The sequence below is a fragment of the Triturus cristatus genome, chromosome 12 (genome assembly GCF_964204655.1).
Source record: "Triturus cristatus chromosome 12, aTriCri1.1, whole genome shotgun sequence".
Lineage (NCBI taxonomy): Eukaryota > Metazoa > Chordata > Amphibia > Caudata > Salamandridae > Triturus > Triturus cristatus.
Genome location: NC_140595.1, coordinates 519,850,439 through 519,872,532, shown reverse-complemented (window position 1 = coordinate 519,872,532; position 22,094 = coordinate 519,850,439). Strand labels below are relative to the sequence as shown.

Below are 22,094 nucleotides of genomic sequence, written 5' to 3'. Positions count from 1 at the left end.
CTCCTTTGTCTTCGGAGCCAGGGGCGGGGCTTCTGAAGTTTTTTCGGTCGCGACTAGGGCCTTCAGGTGAAGTCTTGACCGGAGCCTTTTGTTTTTGGGGTGGAGTTGGAAGAGGGGCAGTTGTACTCACTCTTTGACCTGCTTCAGATACTTATGTCGAGATCCTCCGAATCCTCTGCCACTGGAACGTCTGGGCCTTGATCGAAGATGTCCTCTGGCACCGGAGCAGCCTGTTGCACCATAACGTGACGTCGAGCCCGGCGATCATGGATAGTCTTCTTGGAACGGAAGGAGGTGCAGGCTTGGCAATTGTTCATCGTGCTCAGGGGAGAGACAGAGGTTGCAGACCTTGTGTTGGTCGCTGTGTGGGAATTTAGCTCCACACTGGGGGCATTTTTTAAATGGAGTCCTTTCTAATAGCCGTAGGCCGGAATGGCGTCGATTGGCCCAGCGGCCTGCGTAGACGACCGGAATAGAGTTTGTGAGTTAAGGCACGCGAACGAAAACAATACCGTTGAGTTTTGATGGTTTGCGCATCGAAAGGTTTGGAAAAACAGTACCGAACCGCTGAAGTTACATCAGAACCCAATAGCAGAAAAAAACAATCTGAGGATGGAGTGGATGCCCATGCACACTATCGGCCAAGGGAGGAGTCACCTATCTCGTGCCTACAAAGACTTCTTCCAAGACGACAACAACAAGGTGCAAGCATCCGAGCCCAACACCAGATGGCGATCTATGCACAGTGTGAATTCTGCAGCTCATATGCCTCGAACACAAAACAACAAAATATGAAGGAGAAAGCAATGAGAAGTAGATTTGTCACATTATCTGGACATATGAGTAATAGTTTATCATATGATGTGCAACAGTTTGTATACATTACTCACAAATGTCAGAAAAACAGTCCAGAAAAGTGAATCCATTAAATAAGCAACAGACGATGCAACTTTCGCTGGTCTGGTTTAACCATCATTTTAGTATCAGCAAATTGATTATCGACAACACAGCAATAATCAAATTGTTATCCTCACACTGATCCATTAAGGCTCCGAATTCTGCCCATATATCAGTACAGCTTCCTTTGGGTGGGTGAGTTCCTTTAAATGTCCCTCCATTTTGATGCAGAGAGTTGGATTAGCCAGGTATAGAGTACCCTCTTCTCAATCATGGATTCTATGCTTATCAAGAAGCAGTGTAAGGCCAAGAAATCTTTCACAAGTGATTTCAAATTTGAAAATTGGACCCATATTTGAAAGCCAAACATCTCATTATCGCCTTGTGCCAGTATTCAGGTATCATTCTGCATTCCCATACTGGGCGGAAAAAACAACATTAGTACAATTAGGAGAATAAGTTGGACAAAATGTACTCATACAATACTGTGACATGGCTTCATGTTTGAGATGTATATTTAATGATAGCATCATATAGGAAGGAGTACAGGTTTTTGGTACATTTCTTGGCACAGCTGGCATTTAAAACAACGTAAGACAGTATGGATTTGTACGGCTTGCTTTGATCATGCTTTGGCCCCATTTGGATGCAATAGCTGCTCTATCTTGTTCATATGTTTAGGGTAGGGATAATTTTAACTTGAGTAGGTCGTTATAGCTCACGTAAATTAATCAATTTGCTATTGACCAATACATCGGTTTCATAAATTCCTTCCTAAATTAATTTAGTGTCTATGGATTAGTTTCAATGACACGTTTCATTGTGTGGGATATATGGTCTGTGCGTCCGAAGACTGCATATCATCACCCTCCAAGGTGCATTCTGTTGGCATACCTCTCCCCTCCTGTATAAGTCAGGCAACGCATGTATGTTAGCCGGTTGTATGACCTTACAACGCATTCCGTTGCAACGCATGCCTTTACCACGCATGTGTTACAACGCAAATGCTATTACTACGCATAACCTTTACCACAAGAATGTCTTTACCACGCATTGCTTTACAACGATTTTCGTTGTAAAACCATGCATGGAAATGGCATTTTCATGGTATAGGTTATCTATGATCCCTGCCCTAATTCCTTTCACTGCTCCCCTCTGCCCTTCCCCCTCCCGCTCTTTTTTTTAATAATACCCCTTCCCTGTACCCTTGGGCAACCCTCTGCCCCCACCCACAAACCCTTCTATTAAATACCCCTCCACGGATCCCTTTAAATGTACCCCTGCGCGACACCATCCCCTCATTTCTTTATTTATTTTTTAACTTTAATCCCCCTTACCTCTCCACGTCCTCTACTCTTCAAGCTCTTCCGTGGTACATTGCACGTCGTAAAGAGGAAGCGGAAGTGTCTTTCCGTTCCCTCTAATGGCGCCGATTGCCTCCACATCTTTCTTAAACGACAAACAGATGTGTTTTTTTTTTGATGTGTGACCCCCCCCACCTCCCACCCCTCCCTCCCCCCCCCCAGTCCCCTTTTTCACGTATAGCCTTTAACACACGCCTTTAATACGTATCGCGTAGTAAAGGAATGCGTGGTAAAGGCTATACGTGGTAACCACGCATGCGTTGTAATGCATGCGTGGTTAAGGTTATGCGTGGAAACGGCCACGTTGTAGTGGCCGTTTCCCATGTTAGCCATCTCAAATGGAACAAACTATGCCATCTACATTGCTACATGTGGATTACGCAAGTTAGTAATGAACTAGTGTACAATATGTTGCAACTGAGCAGCATGGAACTAGTCCAAACCCATCTTCATCTCTCAGCGTTCTGAGGACTTCCTTGCTTACTTGTATATGTTTACTGCTGCAGTACAGCCCTGGGGGGGGGATAGAGCAGCCCCCTACAACCTTTGAAGAACTACCCAAGTAGGATAAAAGATAAGTATTTGCAACCGTACATAAAACTGGGGACAAAAATTATTTAATCAATGCAATCTGACCTACAAGCAAAACTAAAAGATTTATTTAACTCTCTACCTTCATTTCACAGTTTTCCGAATGTTCACAAGTATGTATTTATTTAGTAGTTATTGGATTATATGCAGAGCCAGGTTAAATAGAAGCTTAACTTTTTCTCACACTAAGTCATCTTTCAGAAAATTAAGACGCTCTTGTATTAATTTGTAGACCTACATTTCCAAACCTACAACAATTAAAGCTACTAGCAAATTTGTTTTCAACTCACTTACGTAAACAAGCATTGGCATAGCCAATAGGTCTCGCCTTTGGGACCTTACAAGTATTTAGTTATGCAGGACAATATCGTTGGTGCAACAACATCAACTGTTGCATGGGTAAACCCGCATAAGGTCCCAAAGGCGAGACCTATTGGCTAGGAGTTTCACCCTTTAGTGTCACACCAATCCTATTGCACGTTGCATGCAGCACTATGTAAACTCTTCGCGCCCCAATGCCTTTCTTCCCCTTCCAGTTGGCGCGCGTCTGGAGTTCTAGCCATGGCAGGCACCAGACTTCACAGCCTTTTGTAGGGTTGCTGTGGTTTTAATATGAAACTGATTACTTTCAAGAAGTTTTATATTTTTGGCATATATATTTTTATATTTTGGCTGATGTTGTGCAGGAGCACGCATGCTTGATTGGCAGAGGGTGTGGGTCAAAGGTGACCTAGGTGAGGTGTCTGATGCCATGTGTGAGGGTACAAGGCCGCTGAACATTTATGCACTGGTGTCACGAGATGTGTGAAATGGGCAGGGCACTTACAGACACACCTTAGCAGGTACAAATAGAGCATATATGTATTTGTGCTGAGCCTATAAACCCAATCCCCCACAAACACACCTCCCCGTGTTCTGCAGACAATATCACTTCCACGGCTTGCTGTTTTTGTTGCGGTTTCCTCTGCCCAAATCTGCTCTCAGGTTATACAAAAGGCACATCTGATTTTACAATCAAACAGCTAGAGAGATCCATACATTGCAAAGAGTGTGACACTTTCAGGTGCCATAATCAAAAGCTTTAAATACTTATAAAAAATATATAATGCTCCTTATTTATTTTAAAAAACTGATTTAAGATGCGGTTCATAGTAATTAGAAATGTTTAAATAAGTCATATATAACAATATTGCAAAAACACGTATGTGCTCTGTGTAGAGAACTGCTTTTCACAAGTCTGTCACTGCCTGCATTGACAATGCGTCTATTTTAAAAGAGAAACATAATGTTGACCATCTTTGGGAAAGAAAGCACATTGCTCAGATATCTTTGTAGATCATTTACTTCAGCGGATCCACACGCCCCTTCAGATAAGATCAAGACAGAATATTGAACATGGCTGCAGCCTCAGAGGGAGGCGCTGGGATCCTACGTGGAGTCTGAAGAGACAAGTACCTCTCTTCAGCTGATGCACGCAAAATTGTTTGCAGGTATAGTGCGAGCTCGTAGGCTCTACTGAGCACCGGATGACGACATTACTTGAGGTCAGTTTTGTTTCCCTCTGTAAGGAATTTGCCTAGAATCACAGAATGTGGAGCCGATGCCGGGACCCAAACTTTGTACTACAGTTCAAAAGTGGGTAGCTCTGGTTGTTTACCACACCCCGTCCCTAGAGGTGTCTTTGAGCATAATCACCACTAATTATTGACCCCTATCCTACCAAGTGGCACCCCATACTATAGCCCTGCGCAAAGTTTTGTCTTAATATCGGCCTTTGTACAGCTGCCTACTGGCCAACTTCCCAGTTTCTCAGTAAGCAGGTTCACTGCTCCTCTCTAGCTTCTGGGAAACTTCACACTGTCAAGAAAAAGTAAAAATATCCCAACTGGCTACCTTACAAGGAATCTGAAAGGGCGAGCTTCAAGGGAGCAATCCCTCAATCTATAGCGGGACCAATAGCTCAATGAAATGGAAAATACCACATCATATCTTCCAGAAAAAAAGATGTATCTTAAACACTCATGTTTTGCTCTAAAAGGTTAGAAAAGAAAGGAGTTTTCTGTTTTGTGATAAACATACGATCTACCTGGGATCCGTTTTCTAACCCCGGGCACCGTCCCTCGGGCAGGTGGCATTTTCAGACTCAAACTAAAGTAGGAGGGCAGCGGCAGGGACGTGAAAGCGAGCTCCACGTGACGCAGGTCCAAGAGCAGGTTCAGATGGCTGAACTCGGAATTCTAAGAAAATGCAGCTCAGGAGCTAAGTGCCATAAGTGCTGAAGATAATAATAGCGCCTGTGCCCAAGCACCACAAACCCAGACACAAATTAAGCAATGGGAGGGGAAGGGAGCGTGTTCGCTTATAACTGTGGAGGCACCAGCTGGCCTGAGCACGGAGCCAATAAGGACAAAGCATGGCCTGGACATAGAATGGCTAAAAACCATGAAACTTTTATTGTTCGAAAAGTGTCTCCTCAAGTTTAAGATGTGTAAGCACTGAGACACTCTTTACATACGCGCGGATATTACCGATGGGGCGGGTTTCTATATATTATTCTCCAAAAACATCAAAAGGGGGATAATACTGCCCTCCCACAGAGGTACCGATGCCTGCGGCACCTGACATTCTGGAACTGGCAGTTATTACTGGGCTGTTTTCTGGTCCACCTATACTTCCCCCTGGGGGAAGGAGGGTGCTTCGCCTTTTCATGCACTGTGACCCAATTTGCTGGAGCAGGTTGAAAACACACCCTGTAACCTAGGCTTGGGAGTGCTCCTTTCCCTACCCCCATTTCTGATGTCATTGGTAAATGTGTCTTTACCAGTTTTTTCATTGCATGTAAATTTCTGGGATTCACAGTGCAGCTTGCTATGTACTTGGAAACTGAGTAAATTTTCCTAAATGTATGTTTTGTTAAATTGGACAAGCAATTACTACCCAAGAATCAGTCTGCACATTTATGTTAACTAAAAAGGATGGAACAGAGATGGTTCTAATGAAACATGAAGTTTGACTGAAGGTGGCACAGAACAGCTTCATGTTCAGCTTTCAACTCAGAAAGGTATTTGTGGTTGAAAACGTAGCTTCTGTCTTCAGCCTGGGCCCTACTTTATGCATATGATGTAATTCTGCTTTCGTCCTGGGCCAAGTACTCCTGCGCTGTTTTGATGAATTTTGCTGCCTATCAAATCGAGGAGCACATTCCACAGAAAAGAAGAGTTTCTCAACCACTTAAGCTCCTAAGTTTTGAACCTTCTCGGACATGTAGGCATCTGGAAAGAGTTTATCTGGATGATCGATTCTTTCAAATCACAGTGAGCTCAGCCAGGCATCCATTGCACAGGAATCTAAGCTCAAAGAAGTGCTGGGTAGCTTCAAGTTAAGAGAAAGCAGGCGGGCATTGCAGAGCACACCGCCATCTGTTTCCAATTAATGCGACCGCGAGACAGGAAAATGTAAACAAGTGCGGGCGCGATAATTGGAAACAGATGGCGCAGCTGCACGCTCCCGCAAGGTAAACGCCATACATCCACGAGTGCTCATTGGAAACAGTGCAGTACATGCACGAGTTTCCCAAAAAGTCCTGAGTGATTCCAAGAGGTCACTCCTAAGCAGCGCTTGCGTGCTGCCCAGGCGAGACCTAAAAAACAATGTCACATGCATATAGCAAGACTGACGCTTCTGTTTACTATGCAACAATGACCTTTCCCTTCAAACCTTCCAAAAGCAGGGCAGCCATGGACTCCACTAGAAGTTAGAATACTAAAACCTAGAGAGGACAGTCCAGTGTGGTGCACCTCTGCAGCATAACAGACAGAGGCAATGTTATCGCTGTGACGGTTACAAAATTATTCATATACAGGAGGTCAATCACATTTCTATGTGTGAGGAGGCCCCAGACATAACATGCCGATTAACCGTACAGCCCCAACAAACCAGCCGACATTACTTACCCGGGGTGAAGAGCCTCGCGGCATCCCGAAGCATGTCAACAACTTCCACAATGCTGACCCTTCCTCTCTGCCCAGGCCGGGTCGTGACGCACCCGTAACGGAGGCAGAAGTAGGAGGGACTAACCCCGGATATGGTTCTACATGGCAGGTGAAAAGGACCGTAGAGACGGGTGACGAGCGCATACGTGCCGGAGTGGAGAAGGAGCGGAGCGGAGAGAACGAGAAGGAGTGGAGCGGAGAGGACGAGGAGCGGAGCAGAGAGGGCGTGGAAAAGCAGAGTATCGAGGACGAAACCTGCGACGAGGACAAGACGTGGTGCGAGGACTGGTGGTCCCCACAGGAGGAGGCTGGAGAGTGGCCGCAACTCGGGAGAGTTGCAGCGGAGCCAGTGAGTGGCTGAGACTAGTGGAAAATGGGCACAGGGTGGCGGGAGGTTTGTAGGTGCATAACGGGGTGGCGGGTGGCTTGGGGAGCACCGCGACATTTTTTGTGCGTGTTCTTCCTTCCTCACTGCACAGACCTCCTGAGTGATTACACCTTGTGCCTAAAGGAAAGCCCTGGCGTTTCCAGATCTGTTTAGATTGTCACCATGCACATCAACGCCCACACGATCCCTACACAACCCTTCTCTCACGAAACCCCTTTCACCGACCAGTGGATAAAGTCCCTACCTACTACATATCACCAACCGGGTGTGGTGGCGGAACCAAGGTTGTCTGCAGGCAAGATAGTTCAGAGTCACTGATGGTTCCTTGTTTCTCTTCTCTCGTGTGAGCCTCCCTGGGAGATCCACTCCCCACCGAAGAACCCACATTCTCCAAACGCAACCCAGACCCACAGGAACAGGAGGAGACCCGAAGATCCTACCAAGACTCCCCAAGGACAATACCTAAAGACCTTTTTCCCACCTTGTTAAGAAACAAACACCGACTGGCTCATTACATACAGCCTCTGCGTCTGTTTGTTCGGCCTGCCGTCCCACACTATGTTAATGCCCATAAATACAAATGCCCTATATAAGTTTTCCTGTCCAGCCAAGAAATGGAATCAAAGCCTTTTCTGAATCAACTGCGGTCACAATAGCTTCAATTAGATCTTTCAAATTATATGCTATTTAGTATAACCTCTGAATAGAACACTCTGTAGATCTGCTTAGAATAAACCCCATCTGGGTGGAACCTCTGACAGACTTTCCGCAGCATCATTTTATACCAAAATTGTAAAAGACAATGGAGCTGCACATTAAGTTAAAGCTGTATTTGGGAAAAATCATGATTATGGCATCACATAGGTTTGTGTAAGATCTTATTTACAACTACCTCCATGCAGAGTTTCAAGAAAATTAAAGAGGAGTGCAGCAGGAAAAAAAGGATTTACCTCATGTGTACTAAGCATATAGCATATTACAATGAGTGGTTCCACCATAAGGATGGTCAGACATATTTAGACTTTGCAGTTTTCAGTGTTTATTTTTTGTGGGTTTCACTGGCGATTTCTTAGTGCTTTCCCAACATTTTGAAATCGCCATTCATCTGTATTTATTCAGATGCCTAAACGTGCAAAATAGTGTTTACAAAACATATTGCTTTTTGCAGTGATTGTTATACAGACTTATGGTAGACTTGTTTACGCATAGAAATCTGTACATGAAACTCTCAGTCACAGACTCTCACATGCCCCCTTCACATCTAATTACCTCTTACACTTACTCTCTCGGGACTCTGGCTGGTTTACAAAACTATTAGTGGAACAAGAATTAGGAAAGTGTTCTACTGAGGTGTTTTTAATACGCATAGTTCTGGGATACTCACCCAATCCTTATAAAATTTGACATTACAGGGGTGGTCAGTCCTGTCAACAATATGGTACCTTGGAGAACTTTTAAAATGTTTAATTACACCAGATAATTTTGTAGCTCGGTATTCTAAAATACCCTAAATCAGCTGCTTTCAGTGTGCTTGCTCTATTTTTTCGGCACTCTTCACCTGACTACATGAAAGTGGTGCTGCTGTTATTGTGTGGGGATTCATAGCTACCAAGGCTCCCCATGAAAGGTGTCACATTTTAAGTCAGTCCTCACATTTTAACAAACATCAGATGTATTCAGAGGTTTTGAAATTTTGCTGTTAACATTGGAAGTATGGACTCAATCCCCAGCAATAAAGTGCTGTTGGCTAAATAACTAGGATTGGCTGAATGTGTCACACAAGATAGCGGAACATCTTGCATCTATGAATTTTTGCTGTTTTAGAACGTGGAAAGTCTTGTGTTGGTTTTCACCAATGCACATTGTGACAACACTGTTATAAGGAGGTACCTGTCGCCACACCTCGCACTTAATGTTTAAGGCCAGATATTTTTGACAGTTGACCTGCTTTTAATACTGTCTTGTGAACAAAAGTGCCTAATTTATCACAGGGTTTAAACCATTCTGAGTCTATGGGAAAATGTGATCGTACATGTTGGCCAAGATTCTCAAGAGCCAGCCATGTCACCAATCAGAGATAGATTTAAACACTGCTAAAAGATCAGATAGGATTGGAATACACTCAGATTCTCTGCAGTGCACAAAATATTTAAATTAGATCTGAAAACGTGCTTCTAAACATTTTCACAAGCAAACAAGACAGGAAAACATTTTAGGGACCTTCTTAAACAACAAAATGCCAGCAGACTGATTTAACATCTTTCTCTCTTGCTGCGGTCTTGTAAAACAGTCAAATTGTGTTGGCCCCTTTAGGGAGAAAAACAATTATACATCCCCGCTTACCTTATTTTATTTGAATGCCATTTTAGTTTTTGGGTGTGCAGGTGTTTGTTAATGTTTATGTTTCCACTGACAAGGGCTATTCCACTTTCTGTGAGGATTATCAGTTATTATTCGTTTAAACCAAAAACAGAAAAGCTGAGGCCTAAATCACACAATTGAAAATCCAGGTCTACTTTGGCAAAGATTGTTTTACCGCGTACTCAAGTCTGCTATTTAGATAGTTAAGGGACATGGGCCTTATAGAGAAAGTAATGTACTGAACCACAAACCGCTAGATTAAACAGGAAGTTCGCCTAGGAACTCCACTCTACCCTAAAACCAACCTGCAACTTAGTTTTTCAAAACCTGCAGTTATGTGAATTTTCTAGCGGTACACCAAAGCCTTTCTGTTATATAGCCTGGGTTTGGTTGACCTATTAGCCGACTGCCTATTTACAGTAACTAATGTTTGAGCCTTGTGGAGGCAGCTTTCACAATGCCTCCAGGTACAAGTCACATTTGTTTGTTGTTAGGAACCTAAGTTACAAGCAACATTCAGCAGGAGCAGCACCTGCCCGAAAATTATCTGTCCTACAGGTATCAATTGGACAGAGCATGCTGCAACATTCCTCCATTTAAATGCAGTAACATAGGTATAGATTTGAAAAACCTAGATCAATAATTCATATACATGCTTACAAACCCTTGCTTTCCCTCCCCTGAACACAAAATACATTTCCACACCCTAAAAGGTCGCAAAGCAGCTACTCTAAACAAAAGACTCACAGATCACACAATCAATATGCAGACAAATGCCAACAATGATTATGATGACGATTTAGAAACACAGGCTGAATCATAAAATGCCATAATTAACTTCGGCCAAGAGCAAACCGCAAACCATCCAAATGGTATTAACTCTTCATACAGAGTAAATTGCTAACAAATCAATCTCATAGTTTCACAGGTCAAAACTCAAACCTCTACCTGAGGAGACAGCAGAAAAATATTTGACCTTCTTGCTACCAGGGAAGGAGAGCACAGGCTACTAAACGTCACCCATTTCGCAAAAGGGATATATAAAAAAGCTCCGACCAGGACACAGTCCTAAATTCACACCCATTGAACAAATGAACAAGATAAACCTCCCCAAACATGGCACATCGCAAATCTCAACCTCCTTCCCAAACTGGGAGCAAGTTTACCTCTAATCGCTTTTAAACAAGATAACAGGGCAAATTCTCAATACAGCAAAAGCATCATACCAGTACAGTAGCGGTACATTACTATTTAAGTAGGTGATGGTGTTTTCAATGCAACCAAATGCTTCAACACACAACTGGAAATGCACATGCTATTCAATTTGATTTTGCCCCAAATGCAACTTACACTGCAACAATGTAAAGCAATTATATCTGCTGATAACAGTCAGTAGAATCAATAGGGATAGGGCATCAATAGGGATTTAGTTAGACACTATATTTTCTGGGCCGAGTAACACTTTTAAAAACTGAAGCGAAAGGATTATTGTGGGCAATGTGGAAGGTGTAGTGTGGAACCCTAAAGATCTAAAAGGCACCGCTGCAAAACGTGTACAGCCTATAAAAAAATAAAATATAAAAACAGACAAGGTTCTGTCCTACAAAAGCAACTAACATTTTTACCACAAAAGATCCATCACAATGTTTTACCTTTTTTGGGATGAGGTGATTAATAAGAGCAGAGCGAACCTCGGCAGAAAGGCACAGAGGAGAGAGGAGGTGGCCACTGTCCACATTTAAGGAATTTTCTAAAGATATGTCACTTTCATCACTACTGGACAGCTCTTCCCATTCATCGTCAGAAGGATCTGAAATTCCAAAGAAAGCCAGAAAGGAGTTATTTAAATAAAGCATGCTTTTATTAGGTACATCTATCTTTTGACCTGCAGAACTAAATAAAGGAAAATGTTACTCACCCAGTAAAAATCTGTTGTGGCATGTAGTGCTGTAGATTAACATGCTTAGCATAAGTCTTCCATCTAGTATTGGGCTTGGAAATGTGCAATGGAGAGTAAAGAATGATGTATCCTAGTGAAGTGACCATGCAGAAATAGTGTAATATGTACATAAATAGAATTGCAATCCACATAGGTATCCGGGGAGGAGAGTGGGCATATGTGAATCTACAGCACTACATGTCACAAAGAGATGATTACTGGGCGAGTAACATTTTCCGTTTCAGGCATGTGTGGCTGTATATACACGTGCTTGGCATAGACTGTAAAGCAGCTTTCCTCCATAAGCAGTTGCTAACCTGTATAGGTTGCAATTGTTTTAAAAAAAAATTCTTATAACCTTCTGGCCCACATTTTCTTGTTGACAGGCCATGACATCTACAAAGTAAGGTTTCATAAACATGTGCGATATGGTCCATGTAGCTGCCTTACATATGTCCGCAATAGGTATATTCCCTAAAAAGCACCTGGCAGCTCCCTTCTTGCAAGTAGCATGAGCCTTTGAAGGGATAGGTGTAGTATGTTTACCTTTAGCATAACAGGTTTTTGTTCATTTTACAATCCAAAGTATAATGCCCGATTTAGAAATGGCTCTTCCTTTATGTGGTTTTGAGAATGCAACAAATAGTTGTTGTGGTTTTCGAAATGATGGAGTTCTGTCAATATAATACACAAGAGCTCTTTTTACATCTCGCATGTGTAACGCTCCTTCCGCAACTCATCAGGTTGGGGGAAAATAATGGTAATGAAATGGAATTAAATAAGTGGAACCAGGAGACCAATTTTGGAAGGAATTTAGGATTGGTAAGTAGTAACACCTTGTCTTTATGAAGTTGGAAGAATGGTTCTTCTAGATTTAATGCCTAAAACTCACTAACATGTCTGAGTGAAGAGATTGCAATGAGAAATACAACTGTCCAAGATAGAAATTTGAGAAAGCGTAGAGGCTAAAAAGGCCCCCCACCCCCCTACCTTGTTAAGACAATGTTGAGATTCCAAGCAGGGGTTGTTGGTACTCATGTCGCCTACAACCCTTTGGCAGACCGGCCGCGTGATGAGGTAAACAAGCAGTGAGCAAGGGTGTGGCATTGTGAGGCTATGCATGGAAATTGGATTACACAGCAAGTTGCCTACAACCCAAGCAGGGCCGGCCGCGTAGCATGACAATGTGGTAGGTGCAGGTTTTAGGGCTTCTCCAAATGGGAAGAACCATAAAAAACAAATGGACTCAAACATAAAACAATCTGCAAACAAAAGAAGAGGAGAAGTGAGAGGAGGGGATGAGCAACCCCCACCCCACCCCCCGAGACTCTTACAGGATATAAAGGGAGAAGAAATAAAATAAACAGAGAAGAAAGAGAGACGAAGAGAGAGAGAACAACGGAGGGTGGGACACGAGGGGTGGTTATTGCAGAGAGCGTGGCAGGGAGGACAAATTGCAGAGTGTTGACGTTGGAGTCAAGGGAGTGTGTCGGAGATAGGAAGGTGTATTGCGTCTTCAAAAAGGCATAAATCCTGGAGTTTCGGGGGCTGAAGACAGGCATGTTCTATCCCACAGAAATGATCTATTAATGGTTGCCAAAGTTTGGTGAAGTGGGTGTCTCGGGACTGTAAGCACGTAGTGAGTAATTCCATCGCCATGGTATGCCACAAGCGAGTGAACCAAATAGTGACAGGGGGGAGTCTCTGCTTTTTTCCAAAATAGGGCTAGGAGTGGTTTAGCCGCGCCCAACATATGAAGCGGTACAAAAGGGGGTGGTGATGGACAGAGCATCGGAACCAATCAAACACTCACACCCAGTCAACAGATCTGGGTTTGATCCATCACCGTTCTTTAGCCCACTCTGCCGCCCCAGTTCAGACATGGCCATATGCAAATCAGTCTGACCCTGTGCCTCATGGGAACAGTCCAGCCCGAACTGCCAAGCCATGCCTTCCCTGGACCGGAAACAAGCTTCCTAGGACCGGTTTCTGGCATTTCAGCCGTCTTCAGCCAGGCTTGCTTGAATCCAGTGGCAAAGTGAGCAAGGAACTCACGTCGGAGCATACCCTGCCAACTCATGGCGAACAAAGCGGTAACAAAGGGGGTGGTGATGGACGGAGCATCAGAACTTTGTTCGCCATAAGTTGGCAGGGTCTGCTCAGACGCGAGTCCCTTGCTCACTTTGCCACGGGATTCAAGCAAGCCTGGCTGAAGACGGCTGAAATGCCAGAAACCGGTCCTAGGAAGCTTGTTTCCGGTCCAGGGAAGACATAGCTTGGCAGTTCGGGCTGGACTGTTCCCATGAGGCACAGGGTCAGACTGATTTGCATGTGGCAGAGTGGGCCGAAGAACGGTGATGGATCAATCCCAGATCAGTTGACTGGGGGTGAGTGCTTGCAACGTTCAACACTCCGTCCATCATTTCCTTTGGTTTTTGCTTTGGTCGCCATAAGTTGGCAGGGTATGCTCAGACGTGAGCCCCTTACTCACTTGGCCACTGGATTCAAGCAGGCCTGGCTGAAGACGGCTGAAATGCCAGAAACCGGTCCTAGGAAGCTTGGTTCCGGTCCAGGGAAGGAATGGCTTGGCAGTTCGGGCTGGACTGTTCCCATGAGGCACAGGGTCAGACTGATTTGCATATGGCCATGTCTGAACTGGGGTGGCAGAGTGGGCTAAAGAACGGTGATGGATTAAACCCAGATCAGTTGACTGGGGGTGAGTGCTTGCAATGTTCATCAATCCGTCCATCATTTCCTTTGGTTTTTGCTTTGTTCAACATATGAAGACAGATGTGCCAGTCTCTACGTGTCAACGCGCGCAGATTTGTCAGGCTTGATACACAAGAGAACCGTAGCTGGAGTTTCAGGTAGGGGGAAACCAAGAACCAATTTGATGTGTCTGAGGATCTCTTTCCAGTAGGTGGCCAGAAGTGGACAAGTCGACCAAATGTGAAGGAAATCTCCGGGAGAATTCGAGCATCGCCAGCAAAGAGAAGAGGCTGTAGGGAACATTTTATGTAGCCTGTGAGGGTTGTAGTATCACTGGGTCATCACCCTATAAGCAGTTTCCCTCTCGGAGACGCAATGGTAGACCTTTGGAATGTCACAATCCCATTGTGCGGGTGCGATGTCTGTGGACAGGTCCGATTGCCATCGAGATGGATAGGGATGCAGGGCTATCCGCGGGGGTGCTGGAGAATGTGATATGTACGAGACAAAGGCCCCTAGAGTTATCAAACAAGCAAACCAGCCACTCGAAGGGAGTAAGGGCACGTGTGGCTGCCTGCGTCAGATTCGTTGTGTAGCCAGTGTCAAAGTTGCAAATATTGTAGACGAGCCCCTTCGGGGAGTTGGAACTCCTGTTTACATTGTTCAAAAGTCTTGAAGGTGGTGCCTACGTAAAGGTCCCTAATCGTTCTACACCCACCATCCAGGGAAAACAGGGGGGGGATGTAGGGCAGGTGGGAAGAGGGAGTTGCCAGCAAAGGGATTGTGGGGGGATGGAAAGGTAGTGAGGCCTTTGGACACTGCTACCATGTCCCAGATTTCAAGAACAGTCTTGGTTGGAATGGCTATGTACGCACTGCGTGAGCGAGTGGCCCGGTGTTGCCATGGAAGGTCCCATATAGAGCGCCCAGTCACCGCCCTGTCCATATGGAAACACACCTTCTCACTTTCCCATGCCATCCATTCAGAAATGAAGCGTAAGTGCAATGCCCAGTAGTATTCTATCAGGTTGGGGCAAGCCAGGCCTCCCCTATCCCAAGGCAACATGAGGATTTTATTAGAAAAGCGTGGTCTGCGACCCCCCCCCCCGATAAATCTGGTGAATTCACGCTGCATGCTTTGGATCTGGTGTTGTGGGATAGGAGTGGGGAGTGATTGAAATACATACAACATTTTAGGTAAGATGGACATTTTAAGGGCATGGAGACAGCCCAGCCACAAGAGAGAAAGAGACTTCCAAGTTTGCAAGTCCTCTTGCACTGACCGTCTGCATTACTGCCAGTTAGCTTGCGACTAGGTGGTAAGGGTAGGAGTCAGATTAAGCCCAAGATATCTGATGGAGTGAGGGGCCTACCTGTAGGGGACAAGCGCCTGGAGCGCCGGGAGCTCCTCTACCGGAATGGTGAGATTCAGGGCCCAAGATTTTTCATGGTTAACCTTAAGGCCCGATGCTTGCTCGAATAAGCACAGAAGATGATAGAGGGCAGGCAGAGACGCAAGTGGTTGGGATAACGTAAGGAGGAGGTCGTCCGTGAACAGAGCTACCTTGTGTTGGTGGCACCCTAGGGGGATGCCATGTATGTCTGGCGCCTGCTGAATCATAATGGCGAGAGGCTCCACCACAAGGGCGAACAAGAGGAGGCAACCCTGTTGTGTGCCTCTGTATATTGAGATGGGGTTGGCGAGTTGACCGTTAACCCGGACCTGAGTCGTAGGGGAGCGATAGGGAGCCATGATGCGGGACACCATCAAAGGTCCTAGCCCTATCTTGCAAAGAACCGTTCTGAGAAAGGTCCAGTCCACACGGTTGAACGGTTTCTCTGCGTCAAGAGATAATAGGCAAGCGGGTATATTCCAGTGATGGGCTTTCCCAACAAGGTGCGCAATGCGTCATACATTGTCTGCCCCCTGTCGGTGCCGCATAAAGCCGACCTGATCGGGGTCAATAAGGCCTGGGAGATGGGGGTCTAGACGTTTGGCTAGGATTTTAGTATATATTTTGAGATCCGTGTTGAGAAGTGCAATAGGTCAAAAAGAGGAGCAGAGTGTGGGTTCTTTGCCTGGCTTAGGGAGAAGGGCTATTTCGGCCAATCCCATGGATGAAGAGGGACCTATCGTGTCCGTGAAAGAGTTAATAAGTTGAAGAAGATGAGGTTGAAGCTGCGGAAGAAAGACACAATAGAAGGAAAGTGGCAATCCGTCCGGACCCGGCGATTTTCCAAGAGGAATATCCTTCAGAGCACCAGCAAGTTTGCTCTGAGAGAGTGGATCCTCCAGTAGCTGCGCATGGTATAGAGTTATCTGAGACCAGGGGCAGTTGTCTAGGACAGTCTGAATCTGCTCCGGGAGGGGAGTCTCCTTAGCGTACAGAGATGAGTAATATGCATGGAAAGCTTCAAGTTTAGCCACCTCAGTGGTGGCTCGAGTGTCATCAGGGAACTTAATATTGGCTATATGTGCTTTGGCCGCTCGCACCCGTAATCGCCGAGCTAGAACTGTGTCCACTTTGTCCCCTCCTTCATAGTAGCGCTGCTTAAGAGCTAAAAGAGCCAGCTCAGCCTTGTTGGTGCGGTGTGCATGGAGATGACCTTGGAGCATGGCCAAGTGCAGTTTGTAAGTAACCCGTGGCTGATCCTGATCAAGTTTCTCAAGCGCCTTTATGTCGCGGGAGAGAGTGGATTAAAAAAGGCGTGACTCCCGCGCCCGGGCGCTCGCTATGGACGTATGTGCCTGCAGATAGTGGCCTTGAAGGCATCCCAGGAGTCCCGGGCAAATCATTCGTCTCGAAGTAAGAGATAATGGCGGCTCTAAGTTCCGCAACATCAACCGGGTCCTGAAGAATGTGAGGAGGGAGCCGCCAACGCGGCGGGCGGCCAGTATGACTATGACAGATCTCTTAAGAGATGTTCAATGTGAGCGTGATCAGAGATCGAGATGTCCGACAGAGGCTATGAGTGTCTCTCCGTTTAGAGAATGTGAGATTAAGAAATAAATTGAAGCGCTAGTAGGAGCGATGGACATGGGAGTAATACGAATAATCGCACATGTCAGGAGAGTGGCAGCGCCAGGCATCAATTAAGCCTAAGTCCGTCAATTGTTTAAGGGTGGAAGACAAAGCCCCCGCCCAATGAAAGGAGCTATCACTACGGTCCACGTTAGCATCCCACACCAAGTTAAAATCACTCCTATGATGAGAGAAGAGTCCGTACACGACACTTGTTCCTGCAGCATCTCCCAGAGGTAAAGGTCTTGAGCCTGATTAGGAGCGTAAACATTACAGAGAGTGGTGGTCATACGACCGATTCTGACTGCCACTTTGAGAAACCTGCCATCAGGGGTGCGAAGTACTTTGGGTTCCCCCTGTTGAATGCCAGCTCGATACAGGATTGCCACTCCAACAAATTTTGAAAGGGCAGACGCCCAGAATTGGAGCGGAAAGCGAGGGTGGGCCATGCGGGATACATCCGCCTTGACCAGGTGAGTCTCCTGAAGAAAAAGAATATCAGGATTCAGCTGTAGGCGATGGCGCCATACCTGATGCCGCTTATTAGGAGAGTTAAGCCCCTTAACATTAAGGGACAGGAATTACCAGCAGGGTGTGTTGGTCATGACTAGTGAGAGGGGAGGCCAGGCGCATGCAGCAGCGGGAGAGACAACATGAGGTGGGGGAAGGAGAATAAAAATGGGCCATCCCAGTGTATATAGGCATGATCCCAGGCCACAAAGTGCCACCCTCCCGACAGAAAGAAAAGAAAAAAAAAAAAAAAAAAAAAAAAAAAAAGAGACAGAATCATAAGAAGAAAACACAAAGAGCCTAAAAAAAAAAACGAAGCCAACTCGGCCAACCGGGCCGTAGAGTCCTGATCCAGAAAGGGAATAGGCTAGGCTCACCGGCACATGCCATCCCAGAGGAGTCACTCTCCAAGGAGCAGGTAAGGGGGCGGGTCTCCAGTCGAAAAGACAATTCCTGGGGAGTACTTCGAGGCCGCTATCAAGATGCTGACAATGCTGGGGATAGTCCATGAAAGAGCACGCGAGTCCGTTACATCCATCACTAAAGGCCACTGAAGAGATCAGGAAGGATTGTGGTGACTTGAGGCAGGAGGCTGCTTGTTAAGGTGTTGTGAGGCGAGAACTGGAGGTGGAGCACCCCTCTTCCATTGAGCAGATGTGTAGTAGGAAATCCTGTCGGGCCTGTGAGGAGGCCTGGTCATCGAGCGAGACAAACGGCGAGGCTGACGTATCTGCGTTCATTGAGTTTTCGCTGGTTCCCTTTTCAGGGGAGGCAATCTGGTAGGGCTAAGTGGTGGCATGAGGGAAAGAATGAGCAGTTGCGCGGCCTCCTGGAGAGATCGTACCACCCTGCGCTTGGATTCCAATTGTAAAATAAGGGCAAAGGGATGACCCCACTGATACTGGATGCCCAGACTTCTCAGCTTGTCCGTGACGGGCTTAAAGTCCCTGCGACGCCGTAGCGTAGTGAGTGCAAGGTCCTGAAAAAGCTGAATCGTGGCATTGTTGCATTTAAGTTCGTGCTCAGAGCGTGCAGCTTTGAGGATTGCCTCTTTTTCAGTGAAAAAATTGACCCGGGTCAAGATGTCGGGGACTAGACAGGGCGGCCAGGGGGGCCCCCCCCGAGACGCAATGTGCACGATCAAGCGCCAGGGGGGAGAGATAATCATCGCCCCGTATGTCCTGGAGAAGGTCAGCAACAAAGGTCATGATGTCCGTTCCTTCGGCTCCATTGGGGACCCCGCGGAGGTGTAAGTGGCTGCGATGCCCCCGATTTTCCAAAACGTTTTTTTTTTTTTAGTTGGAGTTCAAGATGCTGCTCCTCTAGGGTGGCCAAGCGCTGCCACAGCTGTTCTTGATCTTCTGTGTGGGCATCCATCATTTTCTGGAGATCATCCACCCTTTCACCGGTCACCATGACCTCTTTCCTAAGCTCCCTGACATGAGTGGACTTCAGAGCGAAGCAAGCCAATTTCAGTCTTTAGTTCCTGCATGAAACCGGCCATGAAGGATGGAGTGACGGGCTCAGCGGACCCCCCCGCCGATGAGGACATGTCGCCAGGACCAGTGGAGGCAGGCTTGTTCCAAAGCGCAACAGGGTTGTCCTTCGGAGGGACAGCCGTGTCTTTCACTGATTTGGTGCGAGTCATGGCTGCGTAGGGCCCCACGCCGCCAGACACAAGGCAGGCGACCAAGGAGGTGATCAGGTAGCGTCAGGGAGCTTTGCAGGTTTCTCGTATGGGGCAAAGGCGTCGTGGTGCAGGCTGGCAAGGAAAGGTACCCAGGATCCAGAGGGAGGGTAGGAAGGTGAGTGGGGATAGGAGAGCACAGGTGGTAGGCTATATAGGCCCCTTCGCCAGACGCCGCAGCTACCACAGGCCGTCCCAGTCAGGCAGCTCTCCCCCTCGGGCGATGGCACCAAAGGGCCACAGAACCAAGGATGGTGTCTCCCCACTGGGCAATGCTGCAGGGCCGGGCAGATGATTCACTCTCGTAGGGGGGTCCACCAGCTACAAAGCCCCCGGCGCCGAATGACTGCCCTCACCCGGTGAGAAAGCCGCGGGAAGGCGGTACTTCTAAGACAGCCACCGTTAAAGGCCAGACCAAAGGGCCGAGAAGAGCCGTGCCCAACATTGCAGCAGGCAGGCGGGAATCCAAGAACGCAGGTGAGGCACATGACACCCCCACAGCAGGGAGTGCAGGGGTATGGAACAAGCACTGCTTCCGCCCCACAGGGCCACCAGAGTGTCAGGCCACGAGCGCCAGCAAACGGCCGTATTCTCCAGGAGGTTTCAGGGGCAGAGGAGCGCCAGCGCCCCGAGGGTAATGTCCAGCGGGGGAAGAGGCAGGCGAAAAGGAGCACTGACAATATTGCCACACTACACCCCCAAGGGCGAGGCACCCCCGCCGGGTCTGTAGGGCACAGGGGCCCAGGCCTTCAGCAAACCGATTTAGTCCAGGAGTGCGCAGAGTCCGCTCAGGCGAGACTGACAGGGGGTGAGGGGGCGGTAAACTCACCGGGTCTGACGGGCTGACAGGTGCAGGCGCCGTTGCAGTCAAGCGAGGATTGGGCCCCGCCCAATGCAGAGCCCTCCAGACCAACGCCAGGGTTCGCTGCAAGCCAGGCGGGGCCTCTCCCACGCCCCCCCGGCTCAGGCCGCAGCACAGCCGATGGTATGCCAGTCCTCTCACGTGCAGCACGCCTCCGACCGCCGTCGAGGAACGTCACAGCCGCCAAGGTCCCCCCCCCCCCCCCCCAGCCTCGAGGGCACCAGCAGTCGCAGGCGATTTGCAGGAGTTGTGAAGGCCGCCGGCCACTGCGAGTCCATGAGCAGCGGCCGGAGGGCCAAGATGGCGGATGTCCACCTCAGGGCTGCAGAGGCCCTCCGCCGAGCAGCAACCATACCTCGGGCGTCCTGGCCATCCACTCTGCAAGCCGGGCCCCGAGTAGAACATGTAGCAGGTCAAGGTGATGAGCAGGGGTCCCGACAGCCCCAGGCGGCAAAAAGAGCTCTAGGCCCGATGTGGACAAAATGGCGGCCGCCGGATCCCGGCCGCCACAGAGAGTGAAGGCCGGAGTAAGCACCTCAACGGAGCAACCAAGGGAGGCTCCCTTTCGCCAGGAAGTGCCCCGTCCACTCTGCTGACCAGGTAGGTGAGGCAGGTTGGTCACTGTGGCCCCAGCACCGCTTTAAAGGCTGAAGAAGGCAGCGGCCGGTCGGAGCCCTCAACGCATGCGTCTCACCTCATTTGCAGGGAGACCACGCCCCCGGAATAACTCTTTTGAGGCCATCTAAAAAGTATTTGATAACAGAAATTCTGAATATAGAGTTTTGTTCACTATTTTGCAGATATGCGGAGACTGCCGCTACACATAGCCTCATGGAGGTAAAAGCTAACCTAGGTGTATGTAAATGTAGTAGGTAACATACCGTGTTTTGGGCATTTGTTGTTAAGGGGTCAATATCCTTTGAATGGCAATAGTGCACAAAATGCAATTTTGCCATATGACAGGTTCTAGTAGTAGGTCTTCATGCCTCTTTAGGATTGTCCATACACTGTTGAGGTAGATTGAAGTATTTAAATTCTAAGACCCCAGGAGCCAGATCACAAGATAGAGTTCTGGGGTTTGGACCCCATACTGTTCCCTGGTTTTGAGTTGGGAAGTACCTAGTGTAGGACTACTGAGAGTTCCAGTAGCGTGGTGAACCATGGTTCTCTTGCCCATGTGGTAGCCCCCAGGATGAGGGTCAGAGATGTCGGATGAAGTTTGTTAACCACAAACGGAATTAATGGGAGAGGTGGGAAAGCATATGCACATATCCCTGACCAACACATCCACACTGCATTGCCCTTGGACTGTGGCTGAGGGAATCTGGCGGCAAAGTTTGGCCATTTGGTGTTTTCTGCTGTAGCAAAGAGGTATATGTCTGGGTGACTCCACTGTTGGAAGAATGGGAGGAAAACATGTGGGTTGAGCTTCCACTCGTGGACTTGTTGACGCCTTCTGCTGAGGCGATACGCAAAGTTGTTGTCCACTCCCAGTATGCATTCTGCTAAGAGGTGAATGCTGTGCCAGAGAGACCACCTCTAGATGGTCCGGGCTAAATGAGATAGCGGAGATGACCTGGTGCCCCCCAGTTTTTGCAGATAATATATGGTAGTCATGTTGTCTGTCTTGATGAAGACTACCTTACCTATGAGGTGAGGAAGGAATGATTTTAGAGCTAGATGAATAGCTACCAGCTCTAGGTGATTGATATGGAGAGGAGATTGACTGGGTTTCCAGTGATCTTGCACAGTCCAAATCTTTATTGATAATT

At 47.3% G+C, this 22,094-nt stretch overlaps 1 protein-coding gene across 1 annotated transcript in view; it reads right to left on the bottom strand.

Annotated features, from left to right (window-relative positions):
- Positions 1-22,094, bottom strand: part of HEATR3 (HEAT repeat containing 3) — a 302,330-nt gene that overhangs the window by 80,860 nt on the left and 199,376 nt on the right. Inside the window, exon 9 of the mRNA XM_085637313.1 lies at positions 11,246-11,403. Within this exon, the coding sequence (XP_085493439.1) occupies positions 11,246-11,403 (158 nt within the window). The remainder of the gene's footprint in view (positions 1-11,245; positions 11,404-22,094) is intronic.